The sequence below is a fragment of the Elaeis guineensis genome, chromosome 13 (assembly GCF_000442705.2).
Source record: "Elaeis guineensis isolate ETL-2024a chromosome 13, EG11, whole genome shotgun sequence".
Taxonomy (NCBI): Eukaryota; Viridiplantae; Streptophyta; class Magnoliopsida; order Arecales; family Arecaceae; genus Elaeis; species Elaeis guineensis.
The window spans coordinates 71,452,404-71,476,034 of record NC_026005.2 but is presented as its reverse complement, the minus strand read 5'-3'; the positions used below and the strand labels follow the sequence as shown (position 1 = coordinate 71,476,034).

Here is a 23,631-nt window from a genome sequence, read left to right as displayed (position 1 = left end):
AAACCATTCATAACCTGGTAATATGTTAAATTTGAATCTATTTAGCCATGTTTAAGGGTTCTGGAGATCAGGATTGTTTCAAAAGGTCACTGCAGACTTTGTGGTGAAGATTTTTGGTCAATCTGCTTTTTGTGACTTCAGTTTCTATTGCATGATATCCTAATGTAGTTATTACAAAGTCAACATTAAGTTTCTGAATTCTGATAGTGAGATTGCTGAGTAAGATTCGCTGTCTCAATATCAGATCTTGTACCGATATCATCTTATTATAGTGTAGGTATGTAGTATGGTACGAGATGGTGAGGCACACTGAGTGCCAGTATGATACATTTGGTATGGTACGGTAAGTCCGGAATGGTGCGGCACCGATCAGTATGGCAACTTTTTTTTGCTAAGGGGTGCTCATATGCCTTTCTTACTATTTACATGCTTCTCAGTTAACACATGCAGTATATGGTGTGTTTATAAGATGTGGATAATCTCATCTAAAACTCATAAAAAATATGGGTGATTGTATGATTTTACCATTCTTTCCTGCAATTTTATTTCTTTTTTTTTTTTCCAAATTTTACTTATGATTATAAACAAATTTGATCACACTTTTACAAGATTGCCTTCTTTTGCTTGATATAGTCTAACCCCAAGCATTTAGGTTATTGTCTCTAGGATGAGATACATATCATCACAGACAGAGCGCTCAATACGTTTTGTAGGTCTATCGACAGCATTGGCGAATGCCCGGTGCGTTTATATTTCTTGCTTCTTTACACTTGACATAATTCGGCATCAAAGTGCATTTTGCTGATAACTTCTATGCTCTTACCTTTTGTTTCAGGTCTGCATATCTATTTTACAATTTAGAATTGTCATAGTTATGATTTTATTAGTTGAATGTAATTATCCATTATGATTTTGGCATCTGAGACAGTTAGTCTGTAATTTTGGGATGTTTGAATTTGTCCATAATTTCTGAGACTTTGTCATGTACATTTCTTTTCTTTTGGAGGTAACCTTATATTTCTTTGTGCAATTCTTAACTAGATCTATGTAAGTTATGGGTGTCTATCAAGTTAAATATTTACAAACTCAGGTTAAATTGCCTAAATCTTAAGATACATGGAAGGGGTGATGAGCACCTGAAAGGTTATGGCACCGCAACTTTTCAAGGATGTCAATTATGAATGTGCCTGGCTTAGTCGACTTAATGAGTTCTTAAGAGCTGACAGCATAACATGCCCATTTGTATAATCCTTCCTCCACAATTAGTTGAACTGGTTGCTTTACATCTTGTATGAAATAAACATGACCTTTGTCTGAGCCTGCCATCATTAGACAAAGTCTTGCTTATTGTGTTGTGTTAGCCAAGGGGTGGTATAATATACTGTGCTTTTGGATGTATACTAACTACTAGCATGCGCTATCATGGGTTGATACAGAACATGACCCTTTCATACATAACCTAGTGCTAAGATGGGTTAGGAAAACCATTTTCTAAAACTTACGTTACTTTGTTGCTTGAGGCAATGGTAAAAGGCTTTGGCTGACAAGTGCAATTGCATGGGTTCTAGTCCTGGGACAGTGACCTTGTACAAAAAATGCCACAGTTAGGACTGTCCAAGTTTGCCCCTCTTAGGACCTCACATTGCGGAGATCATAACCCGTAATGACCTTTTATTTAGCTTTATGGTTACAAAGTTCTCAAATTATCTGTATTCAAATAAAATCTTTTACCTTATTAAGCTTATTTTTATTTTTTTATGCCAACTTATTTGTAAATCAAAATCTGGAATGTTATTGAAATGCTGAATAACACCCAATTAGTTCTTGTATTCTGGAAGTTTATATAAAAGGAAAAATAAAATGTCAAACATATAAAAAGTATAATATAAAGTATTCTAAATTTCAGCTGTAATCAACTATGTAATCTTGATGTTATACTGTTAATTTGGTAATGGACACTTATTATTTTTGTCCATAATCAAATATGTAATCTTGATTTTATAGTGTTCATTTGGTGATGGACACTGATTGTAGGTCCACAATGGTGCTGGCAGTCTGTAGGCTCTACTAGCATGCTGTGCTCTTGAGAACTGGGGGCACAGACTGTTGGACACTTGTCTATGGATTGTGCAGGTGTCTTGTCCATATGATGATGGAACCTCCTGAGCTTTTCCTTCTTCCCCTTTCAGAAGTCTTTTATCTTTTCTCCTTGACGATTGCATGGTTTCAACTTTCAACATGACCGTCACCATCAGCTGCTTCTACTTGTGCACTCACTGTCTGCCTTACCAACTTGCGAACTTTAAAAGACGACTGATTTATTGGCTAGGCAATGCTTGTCTTCTGTATGTTAGCAGAGACTTTGGGGCATCTCCTGAACTTTACCTGAATCCATGTCATAACTGCCTTGATGGGCATAACAACTTCATAAAATGATCCTGCTTGAAAATGTTTTATTTGTGTTGCCACACTGGATACGGTGGCATAGAATATGTGAAACATATATTGCACAGTAGAACTTAAAGTTATGTATAATAAAAACTTAAATAAATGTAACAATTAATAACATAATAGAGCTTAAATTTATTTATGATAAAAAAATAACAATTAATAGCATGATAGAACTTAAAAGTTGTCTATGATAAAAACTTAATAGTTGCACTTTGTGCTTCTTGTCTAGATTCTTTGCTTGTTTTATGGACATTGACCATATGCATTTGTTTTTTGAATGATTAAGCAATTGAAAGAACAACATATGTTTTGTTAGAACAACATGTGCCATTTTTTTGTTAGCATTGCTATCAAGTAATAATTTTAAGAATTACATGTATTCTTATTTTTAATAGAGTTTGTACTTTGAATGATTACAATTAATCTTTTCTTTTTTAAGTCACAGCTGATTATTTTTAGAATAGTTATATATTTGAATCCATTTGAATGATTTTAAGTTTTGTTCTAACATTCCTAATTTAGTCTTTTGGAAGAAATAATAGCATAAGTGGGGTTTTCTAGAAAAATTGCCAAACTGCCATAACCATAGCCATCAGGACTTATCTTAGCTTTATGTAGTGAGCATTATGAATGCTCATTCGCCAAGCATTCCTATTTGAGGTTGCCTTTGGCATTACTTTAGGCTTTTGTTGATAATAAAAGAAAGGAGCCAATTTTCTTTTGACGCATCTTTTTTTTTTTTTTTTTAAATTTTCTCTTTTGTCCCTTCAATAATGTCATATTTTGGAAGAGATGGTGTATTAAGAGCTTTCTAGGGGGAAACATAATTCATGCGAGAAGCTAGTTGGAATGTTTACATGAAGCCATATGTAACTTGGGTTGGCTTTGTCAAATGTTGCTTAGTTGGATCATAGTGTATACCATTTTTTATGCTGTATGTGGAATATTACAGAGTTCAGACAGTATACTAAGGGTGGCAATTTATGACCCAACCCGTTAATCTGACCTGCGAATGACGCAGGTTTGGGATTGACATTAATGGGTTTGGGCCATAAACGGGTCAGCTTGTTTACACCCATTTACTAATTAGGTTAGGTCGTAACCCAATCCATTTAATCTGTTTAAAACCTGCTTAACCTGTTTTTAACCTGTTTAACCTGACCTATTTAACTTGTTTAACCCGTTTAACCTGACTTGACCTATTTAATAAATGGGTTAATGGGTTGGATCGGGTTATTTGTTTAATAATTAGATCGGATTCAGACTTGAATTTTTGACTTGTTTAATAAACAGGCAGGGTTTGGGCTGATAAATTTTTGACCCAATCCGTATCTGACCTGACCCATATATGATCGAACCGATCCGCTTGCCACCCCTACAATACTCGATGTACCACTTGCATATCTGCTGGTATATGAGTCGTATGTTTATGGCATTTCCTGTACTATGTAGAAAATCAGTATTGAGAAACTCAGCATTTAAAACATTTCATCTATCTGATGTTGAAGATTAACAAGTCTTGTGACATTAGAATGCTAAACTTAGCTGAGAATCTGATATATCACTAAGATTAACATAACTTGAAACAAAACTCTAGCATTCCAGGATTTGTGGATTCATTTCACTATTTTTAGATTTTAAAATGTAACAGAAACAACTGAAAAAAAGTTAGGGCTGATAGTTGATAATCATGCCATATATGAGGTATGTTGTATTGTAATTTGTAAGCTCGGATGTTTACCCCATTTGGATGATTCCATGGTTGCATTATTCTCATATTGCATGTGTCCAAGGTCCACAAAACTAGTACTAGGAAGTAGGAACTGTACTGGCAAGGAACTATATGATTTTAAGTGATATGGAGCAGTTTCACTCCACTGGACCGGTATGGACCTATTCAACTTGTGTACGGAATCGAACCTTGGTATAGTATTGATACCATACCAGTGGAATATGGTTGGTACAACAAAGCCTGCATGTTTCCAATATGATCATAAAGTGCAACATTTTGTTGATTGGCTCGGCACTTGTGCTCTACCGTTGTGACCATATTAATTTTCGAGAAATCTCATGAGCTTGTTTTCGTTGTATTTTTCAGTGATTTGGCTGACTGGTTGGGTATTGGAGAAAATGGTCTATTCAATTTTAAGCCTAGTGTGAGGCCTGTACCTCTTGAAGTTCACATTCAGGCAAGTGAATGCATTCTCCTAATAAGTTTTCATACTTGAGGTGACTCAACAACTTGTAGCATTGCCCAACAAGCAAATGTGGAAAAGCAGCTGTCCTTAGCACAAAGTTGCTTTAGTCTCCCAGCAAAATTGTTTCACTATTCATCTTTTACATATCATGCATGTCATTGAAATTCGTAAGTTAGTTTTTGTTATGCAGAGTCACATCATCAAGTGTGTACTCATATAGTTATGCAAGCTTTTAGTTAACTTGGGAGGTCTCACTCTTCCTTTTCTCTTTTTGCATGCACTTCTCTTGGTTCTTCAAATTTTGTTTCAGAGGGTTTTGATGACTCCTAACATGATTTATTGTAGTTTTATTGCTATATTTAGTTATATTCTGTTATGTATATGTGATAACAGGGATATCCGGGGAAGTTTTACTGTCCAAGAATGAATAGTATGAACAAACCTGCATATGCTGCCATATGTACCCATTCACCCACGAAGCCAGTTCTTATTTTTGTTTCATCTCGCCGTCAGACAAGACTTACTGCACTAGATCTTATTCAGGTGGGTTATTGCATCTGCTTGTAGTTACAAACTAGTAAATTGGTCATAGGTGTAACTGATTCAATGTAATTTCAAATACAGCTTGCTGCATCAGATGAAAATCCCAGACAGTTCCTTAATATGTCAGAGGCAACACTTGGAATGGTTCTTTCACAAGTCACTGACAACAACTTGAGGCATACTCTGCAATTTGGAATTGGTCTGCATCATGCAGGATTGAATGATAGAGACAGATCCTTGGTTGAGGAACTTTTTTCCAATAACAAGATCCAGGTATTTGTTTGTTCATCTGATATTCCTTGGAATATTTGCTTTTTTTTTTTTTTTTTTTTTGGGTGCGTTTACATCATCTTTTTTTGTCTGTCATCCTTACTGTTTTTGTGGTTGCATAATGAAAATTCCAAACAAAGATCACATCCTCTAATGTTATGCTCATATCATTACTTGACATGCGCTGCAGATATTGGTGTCTACCAGCACGCTGGCTTGGGGTGTAAATCTCCCAGCTTATCTAGTTATCATTAAAGTGAGAAATTGCTGTTCTCTCTTATGTGGATGATTGGTTTCCTTACTGCAATCTTGGATTATTAAAATTCTAACATGGTTGCAGGGTACTGAATATTATGATGGAAAAGCAAAGAGATATGTTGATTTTCCTATTACAGATATTTTGCAAATGATGGGTCGTGCAGGTCGACCTCAATATGATCAGCATGGGAAGGCTGTTATTCTTGTTCATGAACCCAAAAAGAGCTTCTACAAGAAGGTTAAAATAAGAAATAGTTTTTGATATAAAGCACTCTTATTTATGATCTCTGAATTGACAAACCTACATGCTTCACTTGCAGTTCCTTTATGAACCATTCCCTGTTGAAAGTAATCTGAGGGAACATTTGCATGATCACATCAATGCAGAAATTGTTTCTGGTACAATCTGTCACAAGGAGGATGCAGTGCATTATCTTACTTGGACGTATCTGTTTCGTCGATTGGTATATCTTTTCCTGCTAATGATTTTTAGTGATTGTTCTTGAAATCACACAAATTGATGTTTAATTTTGGCATGGACTTTCCAGTTCACTGTCAATAATATCTTTGAACAAAAAGAGAATTTTGTAGAAATTTACTATTTCAAAAATGAAAAAGGGCATAAATTGGAGCATGCATGATGACCTCTTTAATTAAAAAAGTAGCTGTGAGGCAATATGTATCAAGTTCAGTTGGTTTAATGATCGTGAATGATGAACTGATGATATTTGGCTGTTAGCCTATTCAAAAATTTAGTTGGTCCTGTATTGGTGCTTGGCATGGTATAAGATTGACAATTTACTGAAGAAATGCTTCCCACTATGCTGATATTAAAAGTACAGCATTAGTGCACTCTTCTAGATCATTTTTATTATTTTGACAATGTAACAGCTGTGTTATTTAGATTCATCATTTTTGTCCAATGATGGTAAAGGAATGTCACTGGGATAACTCGAACCATTTATAGTTCCAAGTAGCAGCAAAATTCCAGCCTGCTGGAATGTGTGGTACCAAAAGGAAATAAAGCAAGCATGAGAAGCAACACGACTTGGAAGATTATACTCCCCCTTTATATATATCAAGGCATGATCATGCAGTCTAATGATCAAAGTAGGGAACTCATATCAAATGTAAACAGTGGAGATAGTGAGGCAATATTAGCCAACTCTGTCTGCAGTTTTTTTTTTTTTATAATTTCTGGTTAAGAGTAAAAACCCTATATGATAATGTTTCTGAATTTCACAGATCTTGACATGAAATTCTTGTAGCAGCACTAGGATTCCTTTTGAGTTTGGAGCCACGTCAGACAAATTTTCTACTTCTCTAGATAATTAAGTATATGATACTGCATTAGTTAATGAATTGTAAGTGATATTCTACTCAATTTATTGAAACTTTTGCTTGAGACAAGAATGATTGACAGAAAATCAGAGGATAAGCGGATAAGGAGTCTCTACCTGATGCCATATGGAGATCTTAGCAATCCTGGATAACTAATAAATAACAAGTCTAGAGAAGAGTGGTTACAAGAGGATAAGAGAGAGAAGGAAGAATCATTTTAATTCAAGCCATTTGTAGTTGGCCATTTGTATGGTAGCTCTGTGGTCTGTTCCTTTCTTTCTTTGTTTTTTCCCCTTTCTTGTTTGTGGTTTTCTATTTTTGACTTCTGTGTGTGTTGGAGGTGGGGTAAGTGCACAATGCAAAATGACAAGAATATTTTTTATAAGCAAAGAAAGCACTATTTTGAGTCCTTTACCTATAAACAAGTAAATAGCAAGCAACTGAAATACAAAGCTTTGTGTTTGATAAACTTTTAGCCAAGGTTTTACGTCCCGGCGGGATGGGAGGTATCCCAAGCATCTTGTCCCGTTCGTGTGGGAAAATGCGATCGGGATAGGTTTAAGGCTCCGAAACTCATCCACATAGGGAGAGAAGAAGAAAGAGGAAAGAATGTAAGGAAGGAGAGATAAAGAAAAGGAAAAAGTGAGAGGAAAGAAGAAGAAAAACAGAAAAAAGAAAGAAGGGAGAAGAAAAGAAAGAAAAAAGAAAGGAAAAAAAAGAAGGTAGAAGAAAAGAAAGAAAAGAAGGAAAGAAAGAAAAAAAGAACAAAAGAAAGAAAGAAAAAAAGAAGGGGTGAGAGATGGAGGATATCTATTTGGATGTATGATCGGAATTGCTATTGGGACAGGATGGGATAGTGGGGTATCCCGTTCCATGGAGAAACTGGGACACTTTTGTCCAACGGGATTTAAAACCTCGCCTTTAGCATCAGCTTGACTCCATTGACTATGCAGTAACAAATTTATTTCTTGAATGGTGACAGTATTAATTTTGATTAGATGAATTCATACCTTTTGTTAAATTGATGTTTTTGCATGGAAAAGGTAGTGGCATCTTTCTATGAATTTATGAAAATTGATAGGGCAAACATTTCTGTCCAACAGGTTGTAAATCCAGCTTATTATGGATTAGAGGATACTGAAGCCAGTGCTTTAAATTCTTACCTCTCAAGGTATCCAACAATAACTTAAACATGGTGAATTTATTGTTTGAATATGCATGTGCTATCTTCTTATTCTTTTGTTATGTAATTGAACATACTGACCTTTATAGCAAAACAGGTTAGTGCAAAGTACTTTTGAAGACCTTGAGGACAGTGGATGCATAAAAATGAATGAAAATTCTGTGGAACCTTTGATGTTGGGTTCAGTAGCATCTCAGTATTATCTGAGTTACATGACAGTATCTATGTTTGGGTCAAACATAGGCCCAAATACTTCACTAGAAGTAAGTAAAACTGTTCCAAGACAGACCTTTGTGTCTTTTATCATTAGGTTCAATAAAGGAGCAGTACAACTAAACATACCATTCATGGTAATATTATCTGTAGGTTTTCTTGCACATTCTTTCTGCTGCTGCTGAATTTGATGAACTTCCTGTACGTCATAATGAGGTGATTTTTTTTTTGCTTGACCATCTTCATCATTTTATTTGTCAAAATTGTTCATGCCACGTAACATCGAAAGTTATTTTGGTTGCAAGTTTCTTTGTTCCTGCCTCTTTATTTTGGTTGTAAGTTTCGCTGTCCCTGCCTCTTCATAGGGAATTCCAGAAAAGCTTAAGGACTTGATTCGATTCTAGTCCTTTTTTGCAAGATATGTATGCATTATAAATTGTATGATTGTCATATATTTTTCTTGATTAGTCTTGTATGTTCCACTTTCTCAAGATAGTGATATCCAGTATATATCTCATGTAGTGGCAATCTTCTACAGAATATATGAAGTTAGGGTCATAATCATTCAGTAAATGTGAAATAAGAAAATCTAGTGTTATAGTTATTGACATCCCTTTTGAAACTTGGCTACTTTATCTTGGATTCTTGAGCATTCGAAGATGTAGCAGTGATTACTGATTTGTAATTGAGAAGATCTCCTTTTGTTCCTTGGTGCTTTATATTGACCATTTGAAAGGAATGGATTTATCTTTCTTTTTGGAGGAAAGGTTACATTAATTGAAAATTTAAGGAAAGCATCTCTTGTTTATGTGGCCATCCTTCCTTACCAGGCTAAAACCTGTGGTTGTACTGCTATCAAACTTGAATTTAGCCTCTCTGTTGGATCCGGGGACCAGGGTTCGCCGTACCGGGCCGAACCACCCGATACGGGGCGTATCGAGTCGGACCAGTGCTCAAACGGTCCGGTTCGGATCTTTTTTTCGAGAAACACCCCGAACCGGTACCGAACCGAGCGGTTCGGTCCGGTTCGCTTCCATACCGTCCAAAACCGGATGGTATGGTCCGGTTTGGTTCGGTTCGGCGTGAACCGAACCGTACCGACACCCCATGTGCCAAAAGTGAAGAGGGAGGAGGGGGGATCAGAGATCACATGTATAAAGGAACCTGTTACCCTGCTTTGGAGTTCTCTGAGATGTCTCAAAGAACTCCCGAGAGTCCGAAGGTCTCAACGAAACCGTTGAGACCTCCGAAAAATTAGAAAAAAAGAAAAAAACTCCGTCAAATTGCAGGAGTGGTTCGAGGAGAGGTGATCTTTGGTCGGAGGTAAGATAATGTGTTATTTTCTTAATAAATATTTTTTTTTAATTTTTGTTGTTAAAAATAGGATAAGAATGAGAAAGAATGAAAATAAGAGAAAATCATGTCAAAATCTTGTGATTTTGGGATGATTTAATTATATGTGATAGATCTTTGGAAGATCTACACGATGACGCCAAAATTGTTAATTTTTGTTAATTATATATTTTTTAAATATTTTTAAATATTTATTTATTTAAAAATTAAAAAAAATAAATTTTAGGAAAAAAAATCGGAGTTTGGGAATCATGTTTAGAATGATTCAAACTACTTAAATCTAATTTCTAATTTTTTTTCAAATATTTGAAATTAAAAATTATTTTTTTAATTATTTAAATTTAAAAATTTAGTTATAAAATAAAAAATATATAAAAATAGTGTTATATTTTAGTTAATTTAAAAATATTATTTGAAGCATATAACATATTTATTTTGAATTTATAAGTTTTAAAATAATTATTAAAATTATTTTAAAATTATATATAATTATTTTAATTATCGTTAAACTATCGTGTTTTGTTATACTTGCATATATTTATAAGAAAAAAATTTAGAGCATGACGTTCGTTCGCTTTAATTAATCAGCTATCTTATAGTATATATTTATTTATATAAAAATTATTAAAAAAATAAAAAAATAAAAAATCAGTGTTAGTTTTGAAATTGAGAATAATGTTTAGAATGATTCAAAATAATTGAAATATTTGAATCTAACTTGAGATTTTTTTGAAATTTTTTTTGTAAATATTTAAATAGTAAAAAATATTATCAAATAAAAAATATATGTAATTAGTGTTATATTACAGGTAATTCGAAATAATTAGTATTTTGTTATATCTGCAGAAATGAGTAAGAAAGATCAAGAGCGTGACATCGGTTGGGATCATGGCGAGATGCTCTCGACTCGGCATCATTGGAGATGCAAATGGTGCAACACAGAGTTCAAGGGAGGAGTGACTAGGTTGAAGCAGCATCTAGCTGGTGGTTATCCTGATATGTCGGTGTGTCGGAAATGTCCGCAAGAGGTCCGACAATTGATGAAAAAGCACTTTGCTGATTCGAAAGCAGTGAAGGAAAGGGCAAAGCAGAAAAAGATCGAAGTAGACCGTCGAGCTGTAGAGCCACCTTCTTATCACTCTAGAGAGTCAGAGGAGGCTTCTGCTCCAGATGATGAGGAGGCACAGATTAAGGCTGTCATTCATGCGAGCTTGGCAGATCAGTACCAGCAGGAGGAGATGGCCCGGTACAGAGACTGATTCGGACCATCATGCTACGAATTAGGATCTGGATCAGCGACTGGTAGGGGAGAATTCGAGTTCAGGAGGACTACTTCAGTCAGAGAGCCTGGTGGTAGAGGGAGCAGACGCAGCATGTCTTCTTTGTTGGAAGCTTTTGGCAGTAGGAGGTCCTCCAGAGATATTCCAGCAGGAGCCAGCATTCAGGATTTGGATCCACATGCTTTGCCCAACAAGGATTCAAAGCAGCAGAGAATTGACAGTATGCTGAAAAAAGATAAGAAGAAGGATATGTGGCGAGCTATTAGATTATGTTTCATTTCAGCCATATTCCAGCAAATGCAGCAGCCAATCTTTACTACCGATCTGCTATTTCAGCCATAGAGGCTGCCGGCCAGGGTGTAGATCCTCCAGGACCTAAGGGCATCTATGGTCAGCGTCTTGACAGCAATAAGGAGGATCTACAGAGATGGATTGCTTCTTACAAAAATAAATGGTCTACATACGGTCTGACAGTGATGTGTGATGGTTGGACAGGTCCTACTAGGCGGCGCATCATTAATTTTTTGACATACTGTGATGAAAAAATATTTTTTTACAAATCAATCGATGCTTCAGATAAGATGCACGATGCCACATATATCTTTGATCTGATGGAGGAGGTGATTGATTCAATGGGTGAGCAGCATGTCGTGCAGGTCATCACAGATAACGGATCACAATATAAGGCTGTCGGAGAGTTGCTGATGGAGCAGCGACCGCAGATATACTGGACCCCATGTGCTGCACATTGCATTGATCTTATATTGATGAATATCGGAAAGATTCGCAGGGTGCAGCAGGTAGTGGAGATTGCCCAGACCATTACTAGATTCATCTACAACCACACATGGGTTCTTTCATTGATGCGGAAGTATATTGGGGGGGAGATCTTACGATCGGGTATCACACGGTTTGCTGCCAACTACATAGCACTTGATAGTCTTCTTCAGAAGAAAACAGCCCTACGTCAGATGTTTGTCAGTGCCGAGTGGCAGGAGAGCAGATATGCGAGGGCCGGCACGGATGGAAGTCATGTGGAGAACTTGGTGACGAGTCAGTCATTTTGGCAGCGGGCTGAGAAGATAGTGAAGGCTATCAAGCCTTTATATGAGGTGCTTCGCACCGTGGACAGTGAGAAATACCTCCAGATGGGCTTCCTATATTACATGATGGAGAGGACGAAGAAACAGATCAGTGAGAATGATCTCAAGCATGCTCAAGAATTCATTAACATTATTGAGCGCCGTTGGGACTATCAGATGGGCAGAGATTTGCATCTAGCTGGTAAGTTTGGATTCAAGAATGTTTTAAAATATTTTTTCGAAGCATGAAAATAAAATTGTGCTTAATCAGTCTTGAAATTTATCTGCAGCTTATTACTTGAATCCGAGATTTCAGTATACTATTCCGGGAATAGATATGGATAGCGAGCTTCTTGCTGCTCTTTGCAATGTCATATATAAGATGGTGCCCGATCCAAAAATCGCGTCATTGTGTCTGCAAGAGGTATGCTAGTTTAAAACAGATGTAATTATTCAACTGAATTCGATCTGATATATTTATAAATAATAAATATATTTTATTTCAGACGAAACAGTTTAGAGAGGGATCAGACAGTTTTGGAGTCCCATCAGCTGTCGTAAGCAAAAAGCAGATGAATCCAGGTAAATTACATATCAATAATGAGCAATGTAGATTGATATGTAATTTTGCTTAATAATATCATCAAATTTGATATATAATTTTGCTTTTGTAGCTGAATGGTGGATTCATTTTGGAACGTCAGCAGAAAATTTGAGACATATGGCTGTCCGTATTTTTTCTCAGACGGTCTCTGCTAGTGGCTGTGAGCGTAATTGGTCCACTTTCGCCCTTACCCACAGCAAACAGAGAAATCGTCTGACACAAAAACGTCTCGACGATCTTGTATATGTTCACTACAATCTGAGGTTGAGACTAAAATATATTCAGGAGGAAGTTCAGTTGAAGTACACTGATCCGACGCTGGATGATTATGCCGATGAGGATAATGATCCGATCATCGGATGGTTTGCAGGTCAGCAGCAGGAGCCAGAGCTTGATGAGCCAGGATCCCCTCCACGACCAGCCAGTGTGGTGGCAAGGGAGATCAGGGTGGATCCAGGCAATGGGCAGAAAAAAATATTCCACATAGGGTTCCAGCTAATCAGCCACAGTCTGAGGGGATACAAGGGACTCATTCATCACAGACTCGCTATCCGATACATCTTCCCAGAGATTGGAGCGAGAGATGTATAGACGTTCCTCCCGGCAGCCAGCAAGAAGGCATCCATCCTCTCAATCACAGGAAACTCAGTCACAGAGGGGCACAAGGGGGGAAAGGAAAAGACAGTTGCACGTGCACCACTCTCGAGAGTACAGGAGCGATCTGGTTCAGATACGGACATCAGGGAGTGATGATGATACTGGTAGTAGTAGCCATGGATCTGATGATCAGGGAGGAACTGGAGGACAGGAGACCACCGTTTATGAGACACAGCACAGGATGATATTCGATTCATCGGTGAGTCTCAGTTTACGCATGTCACACAGGATAGGGATCATGGTGGACAAGTCGGTAGAGATCGTGGGGAGCCGATTTCATATAGACGACGGACTCCTAGAGGTCGTCTAGCACATGATGCAGCTGCAGACGATCTTGCACGTGTAGGGTCCATGGATTTATCTGGATCATCCTCGCATTATGGATCCTATTATCCACAGCCACCTTATGATCCATATGCATATGGTGCATTCGAGGCATCTTCTAGTGGTTACTACCCTATGCAGTCTGAAGCAGCTCTAGGATCAGATTTTGCTACTGGCATATTTGGATGGGCCCCTCCACAACCGTACCATCATCTCGAGGATACTTCTCAGAGTCAGAATTTTAGCGAGAGGTCTGAGATGTCTTACAATCCAGAGAGGATGCCTTATGGGATGATGAATATTCGAGAGTACGGTGCCGCTTGGCTAGAGGGTTGGACTGATGTTTCTTCAGACTATGTTGATGATCCAGATATCTACGAGCGTCACAGACACTCGATAAGAAATTAAATGCAGAGTACATCTTAAGGTTTGTATATCAGTTATTGCGCTTTGTACTTAAATATTTAGATACATTTTAATGCGTATTTTATATATTTTTTCTTTAGTTTTAAGATGACATAGTTGAAATATAATGTAAATAAATATATGTTTGAAATTTTGGATCAAGAGTCTTTGTACCGCAACCTAACTCCAAATTGAACCCAAATATGTCAATAATATGCAATATAATGCCATATTGAGGTTGTATTTATTAATTATTAACTTTAAAAATAAAAAAAATTAAAAATCGAAAAAAAATTTATACCGGTACCGGACCGGTACGTCAGGGCGTACCGTGTGTCGGTACGGTATGGTACCGGTACCGTACCATACCGGTCCGGTACCGGCACGCCGTCCGGTATTGGTACAGCAAACCTTGTCGGGGACTGTGATAATTTAGTGCCTTGTTGATGATGCAGGCTATAGAGTGATTAATGGTGTTAGTTGAGGACCAAGTTGGGGCTAAAAAGATGGACTGAATTATGCTTTTCAAAGTTTTGCACTTTCAAACTTAATGGTGGTGTCCCCAGTGTGGAGGGAGATGAATAGATCTGGATATTTTCTACTAAAATCCACCAGAATGCGATGATTAAAAATGGCCACATGAAAACTTAGGAACATCAGTGGAGGTATAACTACATAATAGGAGTTGAGATGAATGTCTTGATATTTTCTACTAATATCCGGTAGAATACTATGATGAAAAATGGCCATGTGAAAACTTAGGAACATTTGTGGAGGTCTAACTACACAATAGGAGTTGCATTTTCTTTTTGGGACATATCTGATCACCTTTAATTTACCATTAGATGGGTTTGTTGTTAGAACATGATCATGTGAATTTGGTCTTACCAGAAATTCATGATGCATGTCACCTGTTGAAGATTGTTGTGCTGTGAAATTAATGAAAGAGGCAACATGTCAATGCAACAGTAGTTCTGTTTAATTTTTGGAGTTTATTGAAGAAATTTGGAAGGTGACCCTGTTATGGGACATTGAGGGCCAGTATTCATGTACGGTCTGCTATAATGTGGTCTCATTATTTTTAAGGATGGTTCTTGATTGTTCTTGGATCTCAGTTTGATGCATTGTCATATGAGACAAGATTAGCAGGGAGGAACATGGTGGCCAAGCCATTGATTCTGGTGAGCATTGATGGGAGTTGCTGATTGAGAAGACATGCAAATCTCAATTTTTTGATGAGTTTTTGTTTGTTGAAGTATCATACTGGCTAGTACAGTTGGGGCTGGTATGCACCAGTATTGGTATCATTGTTTAATGGGGTGTCTCGACTCCATAGTGCTTGATACACTGTTATTTTATTTTTTTCTCATTTGTACCCTGTAACGCCCCCATCTTGAGGATTCTGTAACATTTGGCTATCCATATGCTACCAATTGTTGACATTTGAATCCTTTTTTGTGGGGAAGGGTGTGGAGGAGGGAGTGAGGTATTAATTATAACTTGCTTTCCTTTTTGGTCTACTTGTAATTCTGATTTATCTTTCCCAGTACTGATTTGCCTTATTTACATGTTTTAAAGGTTTATATCACTATCTTTTCTTGCAGCTAAGACTAGGCAACGCCTTAAGTCTCAAGGGCTCCTACCATAGGAAGGTACATGAGCATCCTAAACATGTAAATACATGGCAGAAGTTACATGCCTTGAAAACCATCCATTACCAGTAATTTATCCATCCTAAAGGAATGTGGATATAAAGAAGCAGCATACGAGGCCTTCCTGTTGTATGATGGTCAAGAGATGATGATGAACCATTTATTATTGCTTTAACAACAAACTGACAGCAAACTCGCTAAGATATGAACAGAAAAGGAAAACTACAGCCTTTTCAGATCTTGATTTTATGAACTGCTAGTATCAACTTGTTGAATCTCTCTCTTTTTGTCATGCGGTGATATGTAGATCCCTCAAGCAAATGAAATGGTCTTGACTCTTGAGCAAGACAAAAATCATGGGGTACCAATCTGTATGGTTGGCAAGGTACCACCGGTATGCATCAATAGAAGCAGTGCCAACTGGTATGCTGGTGCATACTAGTACAGCTATGTTGGCGTCCCAGCACCCATATCAGTGCCTGTTTTGTGGCGGAATGGTAAGGTACTGGTTGTACCTTCCAATTCTGGTAGTTTCCGGAACCATGGTCTTGAGACCTAAAGAGTATTGATATGTTTGTCTATGTGCATGCATGTGTTGGCACATGCTTGTCTTGAATGTCGAAACACTTTTTTGGAATGATTAATGATTTTTCTATTGAAGATGGCATGGCGCCAAGTGATCTGTCTTATAACTGTGAATGCTAGTCATACGGATATTGTTGAACTGAAATTGATTTCTTCTTTTTTGCCCCTTCTTCTTTCAAATTAATTAGGTGTTTTCAGGCGATTAGAGTTGTCCTAGGCATAAATGCCTATTGAATTTAGAATTCGATGCTATTCTTGGATATTTATTTTACATCCATGAGTCATCCATGGGGTCGTTCATTAATGGAGCCCTTTGTATCTCATTTATTTATTTATTTACTTATTCTTTTCTCCTTTCTTTGTGAGGGGTTATGGCATGTGAAAGCAGACACTAATAAAGGATCATATGTGCTTTCATGTTGGAGTTTGGAAGCTGGAAGTTGTTCGTGTGTTTCTTTTCATGATGTTCATGATTGTTTTATGTTGTTTGTTCCTACAGGAAAATATCAATAGAACATTATCTGAAAAGGTTCCATATCTTGTTGATCAACACCATCTTGATGACCCACATGTGAAAGCAAATTTGCTCTTTCAGGTCAGTGGCATCTTTATATGTTTTCTGATGAAACACGGATGCACCTATTTAGATCCTACTTTGAGGATTTTGCTCTCATTTTGGGAGGCTTATCATCTTTATATTTTTTATGATGCAACACATATGCACCTATTTAGATCCTGCTGTGGAGACTTTGCTCTCATTTCAGGATGCTTTTCATTTTTTCCGCTTCTGATTTTACTCAATTTTCCAATTGCAGGCACACTTCTCGGGCATTGAATTGCCAATTAGTGACTATATCACTGATTTAAAATCTGTTCTTGATCAAAGCATCCGTATTATCCAGGCTATGATTGACATATCTGCAAATAGTGGATGGCTTTCAAGCACAATGACTTGTATGCATCTTTTACAAATGGTCATGCAGGTAACTTTGCCTATATCTTTCCTTGCCTGTGCAATATGATCACAAATTTGTGCCAATTTCTTATTAATACATATTTTATTGTCTCTTTTTAAAGAAATAGGATTATTCTTCATGCTTTAGTATATTGAATGAGAGAGAGAGAGAGAGAGTGTGTGTGTGTGTGTGTGTATTCAGGTTTCTCTCTTTAGGCCATGCAAATGATGGATCAAACATATGATATATCGTCAGTCAAATGCTAAGGAAAGTAGAGAGTAAGAGATAGAAATGCAGCAAAGATACGAAAAAGACTGGATAAGTTGCATGGACACAAACAATTGTTGGGGGGAGGGGGGGGGTTGGGGTGGGCTTGAAGAAATTGCTAATTCAACTGAAGCGCGCGCGCGCGCGCGCACACACACACACGCATGCACACACGCACGCACATACACACCCACATGGATACCTACATATGTATGTACATGGATGTTCATAAATATGATGGTTATTTTTTTAGAATTCAATTTTGTGTTTATCTTATTAGTTGCTTGAGTTTAAGTATTTATTGTTGTTTTTATTAAGTTTTGAAGAACAATTTTATGAAGGCCAGATGTTTCCTATGATATGTTGAATGAGATATATTGCAAATGAGGCTGAGAAAAATCATAGGAGCTGTCATGTAAGTTCCTTTTTGAATTAAAATCCATTTGTACTTAACAAAAAACACATATGCACGAATAAATTAGGCAAACATTAGAAAAATCCTTTATGAGGGCTTGAAGAAATTGCTAATTCAACTGAAGCGCACACACACACACACACACATGCATGCACACACGCACGCACATACACACCCACATGGATACCTACATATGTATGTACATGGATGTTCATAAATATGATGGTTATTTTTTTAGAATTCAATTTTGTGTTTATCTTATTAGTTGCTTGAGTTTAAGTATTTATTGTTGTTTTTATTAAGTTTTGAAGAACAATTTTATGAAGGCCAGATGTTTCCTATGATATGTTGAATGAGATATATTACAAATGAGGCTGAGAAAAGGAGCTGTCATGTAAGTTCCTTTTTGAATTAAAATCCATTTGTACTTAACAAAAAACACATATGCATGAATAAATTAGGCAAACATTAGATAGTTGAGGTGGAGCTTTCGAATGCTACTTTCTCAAGGGTGGAGAAATAGAAAACACCATATCAGCTGTGGTTTTCTGTTTTCTTTTGAGTGAAATTTTGTTCTACACTAGCACTATTTGTGAGTAAACATGAAGGGCGTTAAGCTAGAATAGGGATCTATTCATCTGGCAAGTATCATCAGGAAATGGAGAGGAACATTAGTAGGAAATAACATAGGTTCTGTATTTATGAGATAGGACTGCAAAATGGTTGGGTTGGGAGGTTTAGGCCTTGGTTGGGATTGCTTTTGGAGGGGTCAAAGGTTTTTTATGGAGCCTAAAAGGCACTTTTGGGTGATATATGGGTGTTTGGTAAAAAATTTAAAATAGCTTTCTGGTCCTCCTATGATCTGCAAAACCTATATCTAGCAAAAGCTCCAATTTAGAGCTTCTCCCTAAAAGCATTTTTTGGAAGCTATTTGTGTAACCAAAATACTCCTAATCTTTGTGGTTATTCTATTTAGATTAAAATACTTTACACTGGTTTAAAATATTGATTAAAATATTTGGATTAAAATAAATTATATTAATTATAGTTTAACAACGCTTTGCACTGTATTATATTAGTATGAAAATACTATTAGAATATAACACTATTAATAATGTTATAATGAAATAATAATATTACATTCACGGTACTATGACCAGCTAGGGGACCATGTCCTTTACATATTTGTCTAATGTATTGTAAGGGGTAGCCTTTTGACATATTAATAAAATTTTTCAAGAGAACTTCCTTCATGAAGCAAAGGTTTTTTCAATCTAGTTTACTTCTTTTTGCATGGTAATCTTTGAAGTGCAACCTTATTGATCAAATCACCCCTTCTTCCTTCGTGCTGCATCAGGCTTGGAACCCTCAAGTTGTGTAGCATTGTAATTGTATAAAAATCATTGGCTCTAAGCACCTGGAAAACCAATAGGCTTCTGTCCATGTTAATATTCTCTCTCTCTCTCTCTCACTCACACACACACACACACATACACTTTCTCTATTTCTCACCCACTTTTTTTTGGGGGGTGGGTGGGTTGGGGGTTGTTCCTCCTAGGTGAACAAAGTGAGGCCCTCTGCCTTTCCATTGTGCAAATGTTTTCCATTTTTTCTCTTGCATTGGTGATCAAGAAACCTTATGCCTAATGTTTGCATACGTATGTGTATTTGGTTCAAGTGGAGATTTAAAGAGAGTACAAAAGTTAGGCATAACACGTTCTTAAAGTGTGCAAGTATGGGTTTTACTCTTAAATCAACAAGCAAGGTTGTTATTAATTTGCATGCATATTTTGTTAAAAATTTTTGGTGCATCCCAGCACTAATCGAAGGTTGCATAGTAGCTTTTCTGCTGCTTTTCCTTTTCAAGTATCACTAATATTCTGTGGATTTGATATGCATTTGCGCCTATATCATCTAATGATGCTTCAGTGCCTCCACTTTGACTGTGGATGTTTTAGGCTGTGTGAGGGAGTGGCAACCCCAAACCTGGACTCCTCTCCAAGTTGTCACTTCCATGTCTTTGGTTTAGGAAAGGTGGGGATTGGAGTGGATGTTCATAAAAATTTTTGACCAAGGCCTGTAGAACCAATATCGGGACCTGTATCGGTCGGCGACCAGTTCGGCCCGGCATGGGGTGAATAGGACTGTTCGATCCGATTTAGCAAACCGAGTCAAACCATTTTTTTTGATTTTTATCTCGGTACAGGTTGGTACGCTTTAGTTCAGTACAGTATGGGGGCGGTACACCTTGGTATGGGGTGATATGCCTCGGTATGGGTGGTTCGGGGGTGGTCCCGAAAAGTAGGGCCGAACGGACCCGGCCCCGCACCAGTTCGGCTCGGTACGGGGTGAATCGGACAGTTTGGTCAGGTTCAGCAAACCATGAATTTGGCTGTGGCATGGGTTGACTAGTCATGGAAGTAAATTTGTGTTTTTGCCGGATCCTTCCAACCAAACACACCCTATGTTGTTGTTGCCTTTGTGCATCAAGCTATCTTTTATTAGAATAAGCCATACACATCACCATCATGCATTGACAATGATCAATAGTCAATGCATTGTGCGAGTTATTTAACCAGTCTCATGATCACAAACATATGCATATTTGTGGTAGAAGCATTTGAGTGATTTATGCACATAGATTCTGCAAGTAACAAAACTAAAAAACTAAAATCCTACAGAAGAAATTGTCTGTGTGCACCATATGTGGTAGTTGTGGATGTGGAGTCAGAGGGTGGTAGAATTTTATTGTCATTTTCCCTGTGCAAAGCTCCATATTTCTTAGCAAAGCCATTGAATGCACTACTTTTATAAAAAACTATATCTCTAATGTTAAAGGACTGGGTAATATGTCTTGTGAGGAATATAGGTGTTATGACACAATATATTTACTGTACTCAGGCTGAGTTTTTATAGATTACAAGGTTCAAGGACATGCTATTCTTACCTAAAATTTAGTATTGAGAAAAACGTTTTACGTTGTTAGTTTAATAGTTTGTTATTCGTAAATTTAAAAAATCTGATGAAGGCAAGAATAGTCATTGTAGTATCACTCTTGTTCTTTTGGGACCTGTCTTGTTAGGTATAATTTTAATGAATGATTTTCCAAATTTGGTTGTCGACGCGAATAACCACAGAGATGTCCCCACGAGGGTATGGATATTATTTGGTGCTCATCCCTAATTTACATTTGTTATTTTCAGGGTTTGTGGTTTGAAAGAGATTCATCCCTGTGGATGTTGCCTTGCATGAACAATGATCTTCTAATTCATATCAAGAAAGCTGGTATCTCAACTCTGCAGGACCTACTGGGTCTTCCCAGTGCCAATTTGCAGAGGTTGCTCCGACAGTTTCCTTCATCAGAGTTATACCAGGTATAACTTTGCTGTTATAAGTTATCTTAGTAGTTAACAGTGACCAATATTTGTAAAAGGTACAACTTTTTATAGCTTATCTATGTTCTTCAGATGTTGTACTGTATCTTTGTGAAGCTCATTTTTATTACTTGGTAAATATAGTTATTTTCATTCATAAGCAGTTAAAATTCATTAAATTTTATATAAAGCATGACTGAATCCATAAGAGCCTGAAGCTTAAGATTTGTGGATCATAAACATCATTTTTTTTTTCATATCTTCAATCTCAGAAACTCTTCCCAACCAGACTTGTTTTGGCATATAAAAGTGTGGTGACTAAGCTTTTAATCTATACTTGCTTTTGGAGGAATATATTCTGCCTTCTAAGTATACTCTTCGTACACAACAATCTTAGTCCAGAGGATATTCGAGTTCTAACAACCGCTGTAGCATGAGCATGCTGGATCATTCTTGTTCCATGCCCGAATAATCAGTTTCCAAGACTTGCTTATAAAGGACCTTATTCTCTTCGCCATTTTATTTACCAAAACAGGTTCCATGACTGTATCTAGAGAACATATCTAAAAGAAGTATTGAGCCTGGGATAATAGCCATCTTTTACCAGGAATATGTTTCAAGAGGTTGCTTGTTCATATATTGGTAGAATAAATCTTCCATCATACTTGATTAACTTGCTTTAAGTTTTTGTTAACAATCTGGTCGTGCAAGTCCATCTGAGTACGGTCTGTGCACTGGTGAATGCCATGTGAGTTTCCTAATTATTGGCCTCACTTTAATACCATAAACAGAAGAGGTTATATGTGGCAACTAAAGCATCTGGGTGACATTTATGGTGAGTCCCATGAGGCCTTGCTTGCCCGTATGTCTTTTCTATGTAATCTCTGTTTTAGGAAGGTAACATGCACCACTATTTGTTGCAGTTATCTGATCTTCAACTTTGTCTGGATATTTATATGCTGATAAATCACATGTAAGATTGACTATGTAAGTTAATCCTAGTACATTGACCATGGACAAAGGGCTGTTCTTGAATATTGAAGTGCGCAATCTGTTTATTCTGTTGGATAATCATGAAAAAATTAATTTTACCTCTTAGAAAACTTTTGTCTATATTCACTTTTGCAGGCAGAGGACATCTCTGTGCTGTAGTTATGCTTAAGATTCTTTTTCTTCTTCAGTCTCCATCCCAGCCTGCCTGGACTGTTTCATCCTATGTCATGTTATGAGTGAAGTTTATAGTGCAATTTTTTTAGTTTTTTTTTTTAAATTTCTGCATGAGAATCCTCAAGTTAGTTTGTAGGCAAACTTTCTTTTCTGAATTCATCCAAAGAAATAAGTTATGCTTTTACTATCTTGGATAGATAACTCGCTAGATTAGGAATATGCAATAATAAGATTTTTTTAGAATTTCAGTTGGAAAAGGAAAGAGTCACTTATGCGGGTGCTGTATGCCTTGGTCAACCTACCAAAGCCATATTATATATATTTGGTTGTTCCCATTGTTGCTTCTATTAAAAATGAGGTGGATTATGCTTGTTACTTTTTTTATTAACATTATTCTATGTTCACAGGATCTTCAGCATTTTCCACGTGTTCAAGTAAAATTGAAGCTTCAAGTGGAAGATGGCAAAAAGCCTCCAAGTCTTAACATTAGATTGGAAAAAACTAATTCCAAGCGTTTGACATCAAGAGCATTTGCCCCTAGATTCCCAAAGGTGAAAATTGTTTGGTTTCATTTAACAATAGTATTAGAGGTCTTCTACTATGGTCGAAACCATCTAATGATCTTTGAAAACCATGAGAAGGCTTAGTTACCGTTGAAGTTTGTAAAAACATGTGTATTTATTAGTGAAAGCCTTGGAATTTTAGCAACTCTTTTAGTCTAAGAAAATGACCGTCTGCTCTTAAATTTATGCACTTAAATGAGCAAATCAGGTATGATGTTGGCTAAACAGAGGCACAACAGTGTGCTAGTCATCTAGCAATTTCAAAATGCTCCTACGCTTTGAACATGGTTCACTTGAACCAATTTAAAAAACACTGTGGTGATAGAAAGACAGATTGAAGGCATTGTTAACAACTCTACAATGATACTTAGTTTACTTTGTTTTTGGAAAAAACAAGTTGCTCGGAAGAGTGAGTTAAATGTTCTAGCATGGTGCTAATGTATGCTTTCAAGGAATATAACAAAGTGCATTCCAGCATTCTTTGAATATA

General features: G+C 36.8%; 1 protein-coding gene and 1 pseudogene across 1 annotated transcript in view; both read left to right on the top strand.

The window, feature by feature from the left end:
• LOC105055970 (DExH-box ATP-dependent RNA helicase DExH14) overlaps positions 1–23,631 on the top strand; it is a 68,267-nt gene that overhangs the window by 38,647 nt on the left and 5,989 nt on the right. Inside the window, 14 exon segments of the mRNA XM_073248178.1 lie at positions 653–741; positions 4,550–4,640; positions 5,043–5,192; positions 5,274–5,465; positions 5,653–5,718; positions 5,803–5,958; positions 6,041–6,184; positions 8,165–8,232; positions 8,342–8,507; positions 8,611–8,673; positions 16,899–16,994; positions 17,215–17,382; positions 21,241–21,411; positions 22,986–23,129. Of these exon segments, the coding sequence (XP_073104279.1) occupies positions 653–741; positions 4,550–4,640; positions 5,043–5,192; positions 5,274–5,465; positions 5,653–5,718; positions 5,803–5,958; positions 6,041–6,184; positions 8,165–8,232; positions 8,342–8,507; positions 8,611–8,673; positions 16,899–16,994; positions 17,215–17,382; positions 21,241–21,411; positions 22,986–23,129 (1,764 nt within the window).
• Positions 10,550–15,755, top strand: LOC140853460 (uncharacterized; annotated as a pseudogene).